Source organism: Lepidochelys olivacea, assembly GCF_965140295.1.
Source record: "Lepidochelys olivacea isolate rLepOli2 genome assembly, chromosome: 27".
Lineage (NCBI taxonomy): Eukaryota > Metazoa > Chordata > Testudines > Cheloniidae > Lepidochelys > Lepidochelys olivacea.
In genome coordinates, this window is record NC_140437.1 from 10,094,579 (window position 1) to 10,112,331 (window position 17,753).

The 17,753-nt window shown below is 42.4% G+C and overlaps 1 protein-coding gene across 1 annotated transcript in view; it reads left to right on the forward strand.

The window, feature by feature from the left end:
• The window catches only part of TANC2 (tetratricopeptide repeat, ankyrin repeat and coiled-coil containing 2), a 690,066-nt gene that overhangs the window by 474,959 nt on the left and 197,354 nt on the right, over positions 1-17,753 (forward strand). The window contains exon 7 of the mRNA XM_084615604.1: positions 13,380-13,528. Within this exon, the coding sequence (XP_084471730.1) occupies positions 13,380-13,528 (149 nt within the window). The remainder of the gene's footprint in view (positions 1-13,379; positions 13,529-17,753) is intronic.

Below are 17,753 nucleotides of genomic sequence, written 5' to 3' on the forward strand. Positions count from 1 at the left end.
GGGTGGAGCTCAGGCTTCAGCTTCTGCTAGGGGTCCCAGCAAGTCTAATGCTGGCCCTGGCGACCCCATTAAAATGGGGTCGAGATCCACTTTGGAGTCCTGACCCACAAGTTTGAAAACCACTGGAATAGGGAAAGTTGACTAAGAATCTCGCTGAGGTGCTCCACAGGGCTTTCTGCTTGTTGGATCCTAGTGTATCTTAAATAAAAGTAGTATGTGATCACGTAATTAAAGGCACTGTCATAATACATATGCACAAGAAGGCTGATGTAAGTTTTCACAGGCATCCTTATTTCTGGCATTTTCAAAATTCTGACTTTGCAGCTATCCAGCAACTGACCCCTTTGCAGAAAGTAGCATCCCCTGCTGAGTAAAGTAGGGTATCTTGCCACATTCATAATCAGTCAGTATTCCATGATCCCCACTGACCTGTGGGTTTCTGGATAAAGATTGTGGTTTTGAAGTGTCTTAACCTGCCTATCTGAGAGACCGCCTCTCTACCTGTGTCATACTACCACGGTTGAAATCAGCAAAGGCACTTAATCTGAAGTCATGCCATTACAAACACATAAGTACTGCAGGCATGACATTTTCCATGTGGCTGTGAAATTCACTTTAAAAGAGCCTGAATCTGGTGACCTTCAGGACACTCTGCTAAGCTCATCTTTTTTCCCCAGACACTTTAAGTAGGATGAATTGCTGGAAGGGGAGGGAGAGGGGGATCTGAGCTTTCAAGTTGCTTGGCTTGCTGATGGTGAGTTATACTGGATTGTACTGCTGCACTTTAGTGTGTGGTGTTTCTTCTGTATTTTAAAAGTTGGGAAAGTTGGTGAGTGTGTAAGGATAGGTACCCTTTTTAGTATTTGTATAAATTCAAAGGGTAAAATCTTCAAAAGCACTTACATTTCTAAGGAGCCTAACCCATTTTCAGGAATGACTTAGGCTTCTAAGTAAATGGGACTTGGTTTCCTAAATTTCTTAGCTACTTTTGAAATGTCTGCCCTAAATAAATAAACTCTTTGCCTCCCTCCCCCATTCTTCTTCTGCTCCCTTCTCCTCTCCTCCTCCTGGCCTGCCTCCCGCAGAGTGACCTTGCTGCCCAATTGCTATTCAATCCATCTGCCCCGTAGGTACCCCCAATCAATAAATTGCTTCTCTAAACCCAGCAGTTCATCCTCTGCTGCAACATCCATCCCATCCAATTGACCTTTTCCTTACACAGGCAACCCAGACCCTCCCCAACTAATTGACTTTCAGGTTTTCCAGATGCCTGAGCCAATTAACCTTCTCTTACTCCCTGGACAATTGATCTACTTCTTGTCCTCTGCCTTCACTCCTACCCCAGCAGCCTTCTTACTTCTTAGAAGACTTTTTGCCAAGTTTCCAGCAGTTCCTTTCCTTTTCCTCCCAGATTAATGGCCAGATGGGGAGGTGACTGGGTCACCTTTTCAAGCTTTTCTCCAACACTATGAAGGCTAGAATCTTACTTTTTTTTTTTTAAATGAAAGCTGAGGTTCCCACATAATTACTTGACTTCAGGATCAGGGGCTTTAAGAAATGCCCCAAATATCATGAGACTCTCTGTAAAATCTAGAGCAGGGGTGGCCAACCTGTGGCTCTAGAGCCACTTACGGCTCTTCAGAAGTTACTATGCGGCTCCTTGTCTAGGCACCGACTCCGGGGCTGGAGTTACAGGCACCAGCTTTCCAGTGTGCCGGGGGGTGCTAGCTGCTGAACCCTTGGCTCTGCCACAGGCCCTACCTCCACTCCACCCCTGCCTGAGCCTGAGCCTGCCATGCCCTTGCTCCTCCCCCGAGCCTCCTGCACGCCATGAAACAGCTGATGGGGAGGGAAGGGGAGGCGCTGATTGGCAGGGCTGCTGGTGGGTGGGAGCGCTGGGAGCAGGCGGGGAGCTGATGGGGGGTACTGACGTATTATTGTGGCTCTTTGGCAATGTATATTGGTAAATTCTGGCTCCTTCTCAGGCTCAGGTTGGCCACCCCTGCTATGGGGGTTGGCAACACATAGGCTCTCTGAAGCTTTCAGAACCAGCCAGAGAGGATCAGCCAGAGTATTGCACTCTCCTCTTTATCCACAACCCTGGGTTGTGGATCTTGTTTGTCAGGTGGCTAGCAGGGGTACTGCTATGTTGCTGCAACAAGGTAGGGAGAGCAACCAGCTGCAGAGGCTTAGGGAGGCTGGTCTCTTTTTAATTCAAGAGGTTTCTTGGGTGCTGTTGCACCCTCAGTTGCAGCTGTGCATCCCCAAAGACTTCATTGGGTTTGTGGAAGAGTAGCCGCAAGGTAGAATTTGACACTTGTGACTACAGAGGTCTGAGTAGCTAGTACTGCTTGGCTGTGCTTTCCCCTGGCTCTCACTCAGGCCCTCACTTTTAAAATTTCCGTGCTAAAACACTGGATGTTGGTACCATGCTGTTTTCTGAAATTACTTTATTTTTTCTGCTCCTGAATTCCGTCTGTGGATTCAGCAAAGTTAAGACTTCAGTGCTCTGATTTAGTCCTTCCAAGATTCTTCTGACTTGTCCAGTAAAACACCAGATAGTCTAAACATGAGTGGTATCTACAGAGGGACAACCTGTTTCACATCTGTGTAAAAGCTGTTATTTATTTCTCTTACATAAAGCAGTGTGAGTCATACAGAGCACAGCTACCTGTCACTTCTGGAGATTAAGGACAAAAGCCAGAAACTATTAGTGTTCCTGTTCATCAATTGTGTAAGAGTTGGATTAAGTTTCTTTTGTAACTTCTTGAATACTGTTGGTCTCATCTAATTTACTAAAATATTGCAGTAACAATGGAATGTTCAGTATCAAAGAATCCCAAAGGTTGTCAAGTTCTTACAGTGCAAAAGCAGGGATACTACTTTTCATTTTTGTTCTAAAAAAAAAAAAAAGTGTGTGGGGGGGCAATACTTGTTAGCACAATTTTCTTCTCTGTCTAACCCCAGCCCTCCCCTTTGAGGGACGGATTGCAAGTTGGTGAGGACTCTTAATGACTCTGACTGATGTCAGTGAGAGATAGGGCTCTCAGCAGCACAGGCTTCATATGGTTAGTCTCCCACCCACATCTATAACAAAGCCTTTGGGCTGACAGCAAACATGAATGTTGGTCTCTCCGTTCTGACCCCATATCCACTAGCTGGAAAACTCCAAGTCTGAGTCATTTTCATTTTTGAAATTAAAAGGAAAAAAAATTCAAAATGGATAAAAGGAAAGGTGTTTATGCCATTTTTAGTTAATCTATGCAAGTCATTACTACAAGATATTTTGAAGACAAATAATTTAGTAATATTTTTAAAAAGAATAGTTTTAGTGTGAATAAGAATAGAAACTGCAGCAATGTAAGCTAGGACAACACTAGCAGGATATCAGCCCCCCCTACTTCAGAGCGTAAACTAATAACTAGCTGAAATAAGAAAAGTCATCCCAGAGTTTAATAAGCATTGCACAGTAAGAGACTTTATGTACATGTGGATGTTGTTACTCCTTTCTTTGAAGCATCTACAGTTGGCTCTTGTCAGAGATGGGGTAGTAGACTAGATGAATCTTTTGTCTCTTTGGGCATGGGAATTCCTAAGCTCTTATGCTGTTGCTCAAACCCCAGCCTTTTTACTTTTGCGTCAGTCTGTGACTTTTTAAGGGGGAAAAAAAAATGTTCTCCTACTTCTATAGAGATGCAGAAACTTTCTATTTAAAAACTTATATGGGGAATTGAGGCACAGAGAAGCTAACTGATTTGCCCAATTCCACACAAGAAGATTTCAGGCTACGTCTCTGGGTCCAGTGGTTGAACCCTAACCACTCAGTAAACCTGCCATTTGTCATACCTATCATGTTTCAGGGTAAAATCTTCTTCCATAGTAGAAAAGTAGCTTCAAATTCACTATGTGGACACTGTAGTATACATAGAATCACAGAAGATCATCTAGTCCAACCCTGCTCAAAGCAGGACCAACCCCAACTAATCATCCCAGCCAGGGCTTTGTCAAGCCGGGCCTTAAAAACCTCTAAGGAAGGAGATTCCACCACCTCCCTAGGTAACCCATTCCAGTGCTTCCTTGAGAGGTCATCTAGTCCAGTCCCCTGCACTCATGGCAGGACTAAGTATTATCTAGACCATTCCTGACAGGTGTTTTTCTAACCTGCTCTTAAAAATCTCCAGTGATGGAGATTCCACAACCTCCCTAGGCAATTTATTCCAGTGCTTCACCACCCTGACAGGAAGTTTTTCCTAATGTCCAAACCTAAACCTCCTGTGCTGCAATTTAAGCCCATTGCTTCTTGTCCTATCCTCAGAAGTTAAGAAGAACAATTTTTCTCCGTCTTCCTTGTAACAATCTTTTACATACTTGAAAACTGGTATCATGTCCCCTCTCAGTCTTCTCTTCTCCAGACTAAAGAAACCCAATTTTTTCAGTCTTCCCTCAGAGATCATGTTTTCGAGACCTTTAATCATTTATGTTGCTCTTCTCTGGACTCTCTCAAATTTGTCCACATCCTTCCTGAAATATGGCACCCAGAACTGGACACAATACTCCAGCTGAGGCCTAATCAGTGCAGAGTAGAGCAGAAGAATTACTTCGTGTCTTTCTTACAACACTCCTGCTAATACATCCAGAATGATGTTTGCTTTTTTTGCAACACTGTTGACTCATATTTAGCTTTTGGTCCACTATGACCCCCAGATCCCTTTCCTCAGTACTCCTTCTTAGGCAGTCGTTTCCTTTTTTTGTATGTGTGCAACTGATTGTTCCTCCCTAAATGGAGTACTTTGCATTTGTCCTTATTGAATTTCATCCTATCTACTTCAGACCAGTTCTCCAGTTTGTCCAGATCATTTTGAATTTTAATCCTATCCTCCAAAGCACTTGCAACCCCTTCCAGCTTGGTATCATCTGCAGACTTTATAAGTGTACTCTCTATGCTATTATCTAAATCATTGATGAAGATACTGAACAGAACCGGACCCAGAACTGATCCCTGAGGGACTCCACTCATTATGTCCTTCCAGCATGACTGTGAACCACTGATAACTACTCTCTGGGAACGGTTTTCCAACCAGTTTTGCACCCACCTTATCATAGCTCCATCTAGGTTGCATTTCCCTAGTTTGTTTATGAGATGGTCACGCGAGACAGTATCAAAAGCTTTACTAAAGTCAAAATATAAAAACAAGGAAGTAAGCACCCAGATTTGAAACAGTGGCCTCTTGATCTGCAGTCAGATGCGCAACCCCTGAGCTGAACCCCAACCTGCTGAGCTCTACTTCCACCATACAGGAACACTACGGTATACGTACCAGTGGTGGTGTTTGGAGACATTCTTCAGAAGCTCAAATTCTTCTAAAGCTGGATAGATCATTGTTAATCACAGTACTGTACTAAATGATTAGCTAATCTTGCTTTTTAAAAAAGTAATGGCAGACGGCATTTTTCGTCACTTTATGAAGAGCTACCATTCTAAAGCTGGAGAGTATATATGTATGTGTGTGTGTGTGTGTGTATTTATTTTTATGCTTGTACTATATATAATTTTCCCATTGTTTTGAGATAAATGCACTTTATGCCTGAAAGATAATTTTTTGGTTATATTTTTATATATTAAATAGTAACTGCTTTCCTCAGAATTGGCAATTGAGCACAAAAAATCTTAGTTATTTTTGAATTATTGAATCATAACGCTATCACAACCCAGTTTTGCCTTTTTTCTTTGGGTGAGGGAAACAATAAATTCAGTTATTTTTATCATTACACTAGAAAGGTTTTGTGAAATCAATACATATATTTCTTATAGCTGCACCGCAGTTAAGAATGTGGACAACTATAACAAAGGTAATTTATCTTTTCTTGTTATGTGATTTGATAGAGAAGCGGTTCTCAACTGGGGGTCCGTGGCAGCAGGTTTAAAACAAACAAAAGGAAATATTTTTTTCACACAACGCACAGTCAACCTGCATGCCAAGGGATGTTGTGAAGGCCAAGACTATCAGAAGGTTCAAAAAAGAACTAGATAACTTCATGGAGGATAGGTCCATGAATGGATATTGGCAAGGAAGCTGGGAATGGGCAACAGGGGATGGATCACTTAATGATTACCTGTTTTATTCAGTCCCTCTGGCACACCTGGCATTGGCTACTGTCAGAAGACAGGATACTGGGCAAGATGGACCTTTGGTCTGACCCCGTATGGCTGTTCTTTTGAGCCCATTGGCAGAGATGGTCGGGCACAAGGGGGTGGTCTCCCCAAACTGCAGTGCCAGCGCAGGACAGTCCCAGGGGCAGCTCCACACCACCTCCCCCACCCGCCCCAAGGCTCCACCCCCCTGGCCAGATCAGAGGCAGGAAGCTGGAGCCGCGCAGTGTGGGGTGACTGCTTCTCTGGCTGGTGTGGTGCCATGGAGCAGGCAGTCACGGCGCTCCCCTGTCTCCTCCTGCTGCTGGTGCCTGGGACTGTGGCTGCTCCTCAACTCCCAGTCCCTTTTGACTGCTCATGTAACCAGTAAGAGCCGCCCTGGTGGGTGGACCCAGTTCCGGGGCTGGCAGAGCCCTCGGGGAGCAGCAACCACAACCCTCCTGGCACACAGTCCCTAGCTATCCCTCGCTCTGCACCCTGAGCTACCCCCAGCCCACACACAGCCCCTAACTGCATCTCTCCCTGCACCCTGAGCTACTCCCCTATCTGCACACTGTCCCTAGCTACCCCCTCCTTGCACCTTGAGCTACACCCTGCCTGCACACAGCCCCTAGCTATCCCCCGCCTTGTCTGCACCCTAAGCGGTTTTCAAACGTGAGTTGAGTCTCCCCCTTTGAGTTATAATTTTTGATTGTGCCCCCCACCCCAACCAGACGGCTGAGTTGCCTGCTGAGGTGAGTCGGGGTGGATGTGGCAATCCCTCTCCGGGCCCTGGTGTGCAGAGTTTGCCCAAGCCTTTCTGGGCCCTGCCAGCTCCCGCCTCCCAAAAATAGAAGTTAAACTGTGCCTATGCCCCAGGCACATCTCTCCCTCACTCCCCCCAGCCAACGGGTGGAGCCCTGGTGCCTCACCCTGGTGCTCCACAGACTAAAGTCCCATGGTTGTGACCCTCCCACTCCCCAGCTGCTGAAGCCGGGAGCCCTTATCCGCGCCCCCCACACCCCCTTACACACTGGTCCCTGGAATGTTTATAGCACGTTGAGGGGGCCTGAGAAAGAAAAAGGTTGAGAACCACTGTGATAGACCTCAGCACCCCATTATTACTGTGGGCAGTGATGTGTCACTGGCAAGAGAATGTGTCACTTTAATATGTATTGTTAAGTTGATCAACCATTCAAGTTAATGCTGCATATAAATAAGATCCTTGGGGCAGGAACTGTAATTGCATTTGTAACTTGTACAGCACCAAGCCCATTACTGGCGTATAAATAGTAAATCACATTTTCACGGAGTTCTATCTCGTATTGATTCCTGACTACTTCAATTCAGGAATTATAACTAAGGGCCTCCTATTCCAAAAACCAGGCCCTGTCACTTAAACTAAGGAAATAAATCTCTGTTAGCTGTAAAGTATCAGAGGGGTAGCCATGTTAGTCTGTATCCACAAAAACAACGAGGAGTCCAGTGGCACCTTAAAGACTAACAGATTTATTTGGGCATAAGCTTTTGTGGGTAAAAACCCCCCACTTTTTCAGATGCAAAGAAGTGGGGTTTTTTACCCACGAAAGCTTATGCCCAAATAAATCTATTAGTCTTATAAGGTGCCACCAGACTCCTCATTGTTTCTGTTAGCTGTAGTAGAATGACAAGTTGTATACTCTTGCCTCCAAGTAACCAGAGAATGACATCAGCCCTGATCCAGCAGAGCACTTAAGCACATGTGTAATTTGAGTCCTGCTAGGTCAATGGGACTACACACTTGCTGAATGTTATGCACGTGCTGAAGTTTTTGCTGAATCGGGGTCATTGTCACAAACACCAGAGCAGGTCTAACATTCTATTCAGAGCAGTGGTGATCAAACAGTGATCGCCATTAAAAACTGGATGTTTATCATTAACTGAAGTTAACTCTACCATGAGCTCTGCAGTCTTTGAATGTAGGAAATCTTGTAGATATCTTGGAAAAGGTAAATACTGTATCATTATAAAAATCCATCTTTAATGGCATTTATGATGCACACTAACCAATATATTTGCAAACTCTGCCCTGAATATTTACTCTGAGATTGATGTTCTGCATACAGCCCCCCCCCTCCCGAAAATATGTACCTCATTTGTAAATAATTTACATGGTATTTAACTTAACATTGTGGTTTGCTGCTGCACTGTAATTTACTTTTCAGAGAAATTTCATAAGGGTTTTTGCAACAGATACAGTATGCGTTTGGAGTGTGTACCCTATGCAAAAGGAATTATTTATACAAAAGACTCTAACAGATCAGGTATGTCGGGGTGGGACTACCATACAGTACTGTAGAAATTCTGGGCAGAAAGGCTGCTCCTAGGCAGCTGGTGATAGGCTGTCAAAATGGAAGTAATTCTCAGGGCTCTACCTCAGTCATTTCATGGGTCTCTCTCACTCCTGGGATAGCCCAAGATTTGAGGGGCTGCAAAAGTGGCTTACAGTCACCATAGCTCTGCATCTCCCAAGGCTGTGAGTTTTGTGTTGTTGTGAATCCAAGAATTTCATCCATAGCGCTCAAGGGAAAAGATGGACTTCCTGTCTTCCTTGACAGGTTTCAGAGTAGCAGCCGTGTTAGTCTGTATTCGCAAAAAGAAAAGGAGGACTTGTGGCACCTTAGAGACTAACCGATTTATTAGAGCATAAGCTTTCGTGAGCTACAGCTCACTTCCTCAGATGCATATCGTGGAAACTGCAGCAGGCTTTCCTTCCACGATATGCATCTGAGGAAGTGAGCTGTAGCTCACGAAAGCTTATGCTCTAATAAATCGGTTAGTCTCTAAGGTGCCACAAGTCCTCCTTTTCTTTTTGTCTTCCTTGAGTCATCTCACCATCCTGCATTCCTCCCACAGAATCAGGGATATACCTCTAGAATACAATATCACATAAACAACAGAATGGTGATGGACCAATAGCTCACCACTGGAGTCCAGTTTGACAAGCATCTAGGCTACAACTTTGTTTAGGGGTGGGGGGTGGACACCAGGAGCCTTGGGAAGGTTGGGGTTGGACAGAAGGTTTCAGAAGGTGATGATGGTAAAAGGAGGTAACGAGAGCCTCTACCCACACAGGGAGCTGGGTTCACACACTCTGCAAGCAGTCACCCATGGAGCAGAATCACACTGGTTCTGCTTCAGACACAGCCCTCCATTCTCATGAAGGATGTGATAGTATTTGCACCTTGATTACTGGAAGGGAGGTCTCTGGGTGAAGAATTCATTCATTTTCATAGCAGTGAAGCCTCCGTGTAAGACAATTCAGGGTGTGTATTTCACAATGTTGATGGTTGTTATGAATGTGGAGTCTTTGTTTTGTATGAGATGCTGCAGCTGTGAACTAAGGTGCACCCCCCATTAAGTATTTGTTTAATCATCCTCATTAATCAACATTGTCTATATCCTTTTAAAAGCTTTTTTAGTCTGCATTAATATGATTGAGACAATGAAAAGTTGGTTTATGCTTCTGTACATTGAAATTATGACCTTGAACTGGGCTCCCTAGGAGCAGCAGACTAATCTATGTATTGAGCTTTCATGCAAGGTTATAGCTTCAACTGACTTGTACCTTTCAGCAATAGTTATGAGTGACATGTAAAAAAAACCCTCCCTCTACCCTAGCTGTAGACTAAGTTCTTCAGCACCTTTTGAGAATGTTGACTAATTTATATTCAAGAAGGGAAAGATAAGATATAGAGTAAGATACATTTCATTAAAGGACTCTTTAAAATGGGGTTCTACTGAGAAAAGTGACTATATAAAAATGCCATCGTCTTATTCAACAAATCTTTTTGCTGTGAATCAGTCATATCTGCTGACTGTTCTGACTAGGATAAGGTTTTACTGCCTCTGGCACTGCAGCACTAGACCAGCCTTGGGAAACAGAGTTGGCTTTTATTCTGGATTGAACGTTATGACAAAAATAATTACCTACATTCTAATTGCAGGCCCACATCCTGCCCTTAGTTCCTTCTCTGCAACTCCTTGGAACTCCAGTTGCACAGGTGTAGAACTTGGCCTACAGGATCTTTGTTACTGATGCTGATCTGAACAGGAAAGAACTTAATTTTCAGGTCCTGGATTACCTTTAGGACACTGGTGATCAGAAAAATAAAACCATTTTTAGTCTGCACTGAGAGTCCTGTATCTGTAGACATGGAGAGGCAATAAACTCAGAAACCAATGATGCTTTTTTATTATAGAATAGAAGATCAGGGTTGGAAGGGACCTCAGGAGGTCATCTAGTCCAACCCCCTTTACTCACTTTTCAGAGTAAAAGCACATTGTAATTCTCACTATAAATGCAGTACTAACCTAATACACATTATCAACCAACATATTGTAAATATGCTAACTAATTTAAACTAATTAATAACCTGGCCATGCAGTGATCTTAACTCAAGTTAGACCCAGGATCCAGAGTTCTTGCTCCTCTTTTAACTCTTACTTTTTGAGTAGTTTCTTTCTCTCAAAGAGAGAAAGAGGGCAGAGGGCAACAAAAATGATTAGGGGACTGGAACACATGACTTATGAGGAGAGGCTGAGGGAACTGGGATTGTTTAGTCTACAGAAGAGAAGAATGAGGGGAGATTTGATAGCTGCTTTCAGCTACCTGAAAGGTGGTTCCAAAGAGGATGGATCTAGACTATTCTCAGTGGTAGCGGATGACAGGACAAGGAGTAATGGTCTCAAGCTGCAGTGAGAGAGATTTAGGTTGGATATTAGGAAAAACTTTTTCACTAGGAGGGTGGTGAAACACTGGAATGCGTTACCTAGGGAGGTGGTAGAATCTCCTTCCTTAGAAGTTTTTAAGGTCAGGCTTGACAAAGCCCTGGCTGGGATGATTTAATTGGGGATCGGTCCTGCTTTGAGCAGGGGGTTGGACTAGATGACCTTCTGAGGTCCCTTCCAACCCTAATATTCTATGATTCTATGATTCTCTCTCTCTCAGCTTTCTGTCTGCTCCTCTCTATAGAACAGCCCCATGGTCAGGATAATTCACAGTGTCTGTTTTCAATGTTCAGCATTTCAATGGAGCCTACGTTTACCCCAGCACTATGTCCTTTCTCCTGTCTCCCATATATCTTTGCATTTCCTGATGTTTCTTTGATTCTTTGAAGGTTTTTTTTCTAATTAAGATGATACTTTGCGGTTTTCAAGTCTCAGCCTGAAATTGAAATATGCCTGTTATTTTGCACCATATTTCTGTCCTAAAAAGAGACAGGTGCTCAGTATTGTTAGAAACACAGTACGGTTAGTTGGATATTAGGTTTTTAAAAATGTGCATAAAAATATATAGACACACCTATAGCTTTTGATTATTTACAGTCAAGACGCTAAACATTTTCCTTTCCAGCACTTATTCTCTTCTCATTATGGCTTTGATTACTCTAGCATTTCCTAGGAACAGTTTTCCACCTACATTAACTCCAGTTCAATTCTACTGATGGTAGTAATAATGGTGGGAGCCCTAGTGCAGCTAAGGTGCCAGTGGCTGAGTGTCTTACTGCCATGTCATGCCTGTGTACACCAGCACTTGCTCTGGGATGTGGACTTCGCTGTCCATGCAACAACTGTACAAAAGGGCATGGTCTTGTGGATTAGAGTGCATTCCCTCTGACATGGTATACAGTATCAACAGCAGATGAAGGCTGGCAGATGATGGTTGCATATATTGTTCTTTCCAGTTTTGACTGGCTTGATCCCTGTTTCAGAGGAATCACTGGACAGTATTCCTTTTTCTTCTCATGCTGGACTGACGAGCAAGGCTCTAATGTCTGACCTGAAGCACACAACCTGCTATGTCAGAATTACAATAAGGGTCTGAATGAAACTGATAAAAATCCGTAGATTCAGATTAAAGTCTGAACTGCTAGCTTAATCAACACGGTTGGGTACAAGTGTTCATGCTGCTTTGAAATATTAGGGGATTCTATGTGCCATATACAGTATATTCCTTGGCACAACAGAATGTGTTGAGTGACGTTTCAACTTTCTGAATCTTAGGTTTTTATCAGTTTGAGAGACCCTTAGCAGTAATGTCTGTGGAGCTTTTTAGGGCAGTTAAAAAGAAGGGCTCTTGTGGGAAGTAAATGGGAATTGATAAAATAGTCCAAAGCATCCACATTTTTGTCTACTTTTCCTGTACCCAGTAGCCTCCTTCAAAATCACTATAGTCTACGTTGCAAATAGGTATTGAGAGTTTAAATGTATTTTACCTAGCAGACAGCACGCATTCCAAGATTTTGCATTCATGAGTAAATTCATAATTGGAAATTCTGAAAAAACAAAAAGTGAGTATTTGACTTGATAGATCATAATATCATCCTAGGAACTATTACAGCTTCTTGTGCAATATTTTCCCAGAGACAGCAGGTGTGATAAAAATCCTTCTCAATTTATTTTTTTTGTAGAATGGCTGCACGAAAGAAGTTGGATCTCTCAGTAGATTTAAGAAAAAACCCTCTGCTTTTAAAACTTTTTGAGAGTATGAAAGACTTTGGTTAATTTACCAACGGGCTGTAGGTGTGCACTCAAATTGTGAGTTTTGGACTACGAACATATGTGAATTGAACTGACTTATCTGGCCCTGGGACAGGCTGAAAATGGGACTATTATCTTACTCTACCTTTCCTAATGAACAATAGAACAGTCTTTAAACATGTCCTTTCATATTATGAAATAATGAATTTCAGCTGCTTAAAACTGTGGGCCTACTGGTATGGATGCCACTTGAGTGCATTGCTAACAGAAGATCAAACGATTCACATACAGTCATGAGTTCTTTGCAAGTGACACAGAGGTGACTCATTTGGTTGTGTACATGAGAGAGGAGCTTCCTTGGCTTCAGCATTGCCTTTTAGCAAAGTCCCATCTCTTGGTTGAGCCTAGAGGGCTTTGTCATGAACTTCAGGGGGAAAGGGATGACAGTCTGCATCTTGCCTAAAATGAGGTGTTGAGAACAGCAGCTAATAAACAGAGAGAGAAGGAATAAAGGGTACTATTAAAAGAAATGTAAAGTGACAATTTAAATCAATGAATGTCCAGCAAATAGTGTTGAGTGAGACAGAGAAGATGTGTTTGAGCTGAAAACCTCTATAGTGGAGTTGCTGTGTGAAAAGTTGGCTATACTTAGTCCGTTAAAACAGTGGGTGAACAATAGTAAAGTTAAACAGTTTCCATCATAAATTATGTTTTTCTTGTTGTTCAGGTGAAGCTGAGCAGGAGCTGGGACCCCCTCCATCCGTAGATGAGGCAGCAAACACACTCATGACTCGCCTGGGCTTCCTCCTTGGAGAGAAAGTCACAGAGGTACAGCCGGGGCCCCAGTACAGCATGGAGGTGCAGGATGAGAATCAGGTATGAGATCTCCTTCGGCATTACAAATGTACAGCAATAATTGGTTGGTTGTGATGTAGCACATGAGTTTTTGTAATTATCTCATGGTTGTGTGTGTGATAGAGGTGGAATGATTTTCACAAAAGGACAAAGGTAATAATACCACATTATAAAACTGTGGGTCATAATTACACAGTAGCAATATATGTTTATGGGATCAGCTGATACCATTTGTGGTAGTTTCTGTCATTTTCCTGTTTGAGCTGCAAGCTTCGTCAGGGACAATAGCCTCTCTTACCGTATTAGATAATAGTGATCAAAATAATTTGTATTCTATGCACCTTTCCTGTGAGGCCTTTAAAGTACTTTAGAAACATTAAATAAGCTTCATAAATCCCCTGGAATGGTAGGTAAGTATTATTATCCTAATTTTACAGCTGCTTATATGACTTGCTCATATACACATATTGAGATGGCTCAAAACTGAAAATATATACAAATACCAACTTATTCTTGTCAAATTCTCATTGAACTTAACTCATCTTTCTGGATGTCTCAAGAACAGAGTGGCAGCCAAGCACCGGTTGAACACTAAATTTGATAGGAGTTTTGCCTGAGTAAGGACTTTGGATCCTAGTTCTGTAGTAATCACTCCCAGTCTTCTGCTCTGGACAGTAGACTCACTCCCCACACATGGTAGTGAATAAGCTAAGGACTTATTTCTACCAAACTGAGAAGTGATGGGGTGAGAGTGAAAACCAAAAAGAGAGAGTCTGTTAATTGAAGAAGGATGGTCCAAGGGTTAGGATTCTAGCCCGGGACTTGGGAGATCCAAGGTTAATTTCCTGCTCTCTGACAAAGACGTACTGTGTGACCTTGGACAAGTCACTTAGTCTCTATGTGCCTTGGCTCCTTTTGTGAAAATTGGGGCTATTGTGAAAAATAAATAAAGATTGTGAGGTGCTCAGATACGATGATAACGAAGGCCATATTAGTACCATAGATGGAAGTGTGTATTGTTGTTAACAGGCTTATTTTTCTTACCCATTGTCTGAAGTTCCCTTTATTACATCTGCTTTGGTAGGCTGACAAAGCAATGACTGTCTAGCTTGTCTTTGTGATAAAATAAAAGTTCTCATGTAGTTTTTGGTTCCTCTCTGGACTTGACTTGATACTGGAATAATAAATTTGTCTGCATCTCTGAAGTGTGATTGGCCATTTTATATTTTTCTGGTGATTCGGGAAAGCTCCTCTTCTTCAGGCTGAAGTTTTCAGCACCCTTTGCTCTTTGATTTTACACTGCCACTGAACAGAATTTTTCAAAATAAATTCTATCGTTTTTAGCAGTGCAAATCACTATTGAATTTAACCCCTCCTGAATTGTTTTAAGGAGTAAAAGGAAGCTATTACTTGCAGATAGGTGAGTAGCACAGGTGCCAGAGCAAGAGAGGTAAGCTGGATCAGGTGAGTGCAAAAGCTGGAGCAATGGGAGGAGGCAAGTAGATGGGGTAGAGTTGGTAGCTGGAGTTATGGATGTCCAAAGCAGAGTGGCAGCTGTAGATCAGCTAACCTAGAGAGGAAGGAAGCTGTATTCCTTCAGCAGCAGGAGTGAAGAGGTTGTCCCGCAGGGAGACTGGAGAATTTGGTGTGGGAGGAGAGGGCTGGCTCTGTGGTGACATAGATTTCCATGAGTGGTTTTGAGCAGTCCATGGCACAAGTGGGACGAAGAGTTAACATGCTTTTCTCTTTGGAGCAAAGAAAATGGATTTTTGTGAAATGTTTATTCTTTAACACATTTATTAAGTTTTTCATGATTTCACATAGTTTTTTGTGTAAGTTTTGTTGGCTATCTTTGAAATGCACTGTAGAGTACATTGTGTTAGAAAGTGTATTTTTAACAGGCACTTATTTGAACTGAATACTTCAAAGCAGAATAGAAATTTCTACTATAAATGGTTCCTTTTGTTGGCTTTTTTTTAATTAAAAAAACCATCTTTTCTGAAAATATTCCTTTTAAGAGTAAGTAAAAGAAAATATCTTTACAGAGACAGCAGTGACAGTTGCACTCTGAAGTAGATTGATATCTTGGGCTCTGCACCAATTTTTGCATGAAAAAGTTTTAGAGGCCCTTTGAACACCATTCATGTGCTTAGTGAAGATAGAGAAGAGCCAAGTTCTTAATTTACCAAGTTAAATTTGTTGTGGGGGTTGTTTTTTGTGAGCAGTGCCTCCTCTGTCAGTGCTGCATATTTCCCTAAAGTCCACATCTAAGCTGCTGATGGCCAGTCTAAATGGAGTCCTGGGGAATTTAATTCAGCCCTTTTAATTTCTCTCCCCTCTGTTCTGAAGGTGTGATTGCAGCAATCCTCTTCCGGACAGGAGAACTGTCAAACAGCCTTGGCCAAGTTTGATGTCAGTCTTACTGTATGAATCCACTGGCATTTGTGATTCTCTTACTCCTAACCACATCCCTCTGAAGGCAGGTCTACACTTAAAACACTGCATTGATGCAGCTGCGCCTCTCTCGTGTTTCAGAGAAGACGCTCCTACGCCGATGGGAGAGCTCCCATTGGCATAGTTAATCCACCTCCCCCAATAGCTATGTCACTGGGAGAAGTTCTCCCACTGACATAGCGCTGTCTACACTGGGGCTTAGTTGGTATAACTGTGTTGTGCAGGAGTATGGGTTTATACAAGTCTGTAGTATAGACCTGGCTGAAGAGTGGGAGTCCTCCTAAGTATTTCCCAAAGTAAAGACCCTTCTGTACTGCAGCACATGTCACAGCTCTGCTGCAATCCTACTAAACTAGCCCTCCAAGAGTTAATTCTTCAGCATAAATCATGATGCAGGGGTGTTGGTGAGGGAGGTTTGCAAAGATGCTGACATCTGATTGCAACTTTGGCTGCCATTATGCACTTGAACTTTAAAAAAGAAAAGCTCTTTCTAGATTTTAATTCATTAGTTTATGTGGCTTGAGCTGTGAAAGCAGTCTCTGTGTAAAAAGCTAGAATTAGAGGACTGCTTGCTATTCTGACCATGCTCTGCCCTCTGAAGTGAGAATATAATTATTTGCAATCTCTCCAATGTTGAGGTGAAATGAAGATAAGGAATAGAGCTGTTTTTTAACTAAAACTGTCCCAATCTATAAATCCAACACTTTGTATTTCCACTCAAGTGCTTTATTTTGATTATAGCAGGGGGGACATTTTCTTATCCAAATTGCTTAGAAGTTACAACTTTTTATATACTATTTCTTACTTGAGCACGTTTTCCTTAATGAGAGATCACATATGTCAAAGAGTAAAATATTTTTCTCCTCTTCACAAACTTTCTTTTGCTTTATTGGCTACTAGTAAAGCAAAGGAATATGAGAGCAGTATAGTAAAGTGTACTTTTTCAAACGCTTTAGTAGAAATATAACAATAAATGTAGCAACAATGTTGAAAATACAGAATTGTCTTATAAATGGAAATGTATATTTAAATTTGGCATAGAGGAATATATGATGAGTATATTTCTGTATCAGTACAAAAATCTCATATATGTCCGTGCAGAGTAATATAAGTTTGAATATTTCCATTAGCATCTTGTTGCTAACTGGCTGCAATAGTAACATTACAAATCAAAGAGGTGATAAGAATATCATTTGGTAATAGCTATGGCACTTCATGGAAGTTGGTGTGGTAATCAGATGGGGAAAGCTGGATGTACCATTGTTTTGCTGCATTTTAATTTGTTTTTAAATATAACTGAGGTCCTATATATCAAGGTGTTTGAGTAGGATTTTATTAGTCATAGTGTTAGAATTGCAGCAAATATTTGCTTGAAATAACAGTTTTAAAAGTGGCATGGAAACCCTCTGCTTTGGAGAAAACACAACACCAGATTAATAACAACACTTGTGACAAAGCTCTGTCCTTGTCTCCATGGGTCCCGCATTTCCTGGCGGATTTCGCTAGCCTCAGAGGCTCACTGTGGCCCTCCACGTAACCCTTCTCTCTCTAGAGACAAGGGTCACGGTCTACTGAGCCATTTTCATCATAAGCCAGCAAGGGAGGTGAGCAGAAGCTATCCTCCCTTGCACAGTCTCTTTGCCTCCCAGTCTCAGTGATTAATCGGGGGGGAGGGGGCAAACGGGGGAGCCCAGGCCCACCCTCTACTCCAGGCTCCAGCCCAGGGACCCTAATAGTATCAGCTATGGCAACTGACCTTTTAGAAACAGGACATGTACAATTCCCTGGGCTA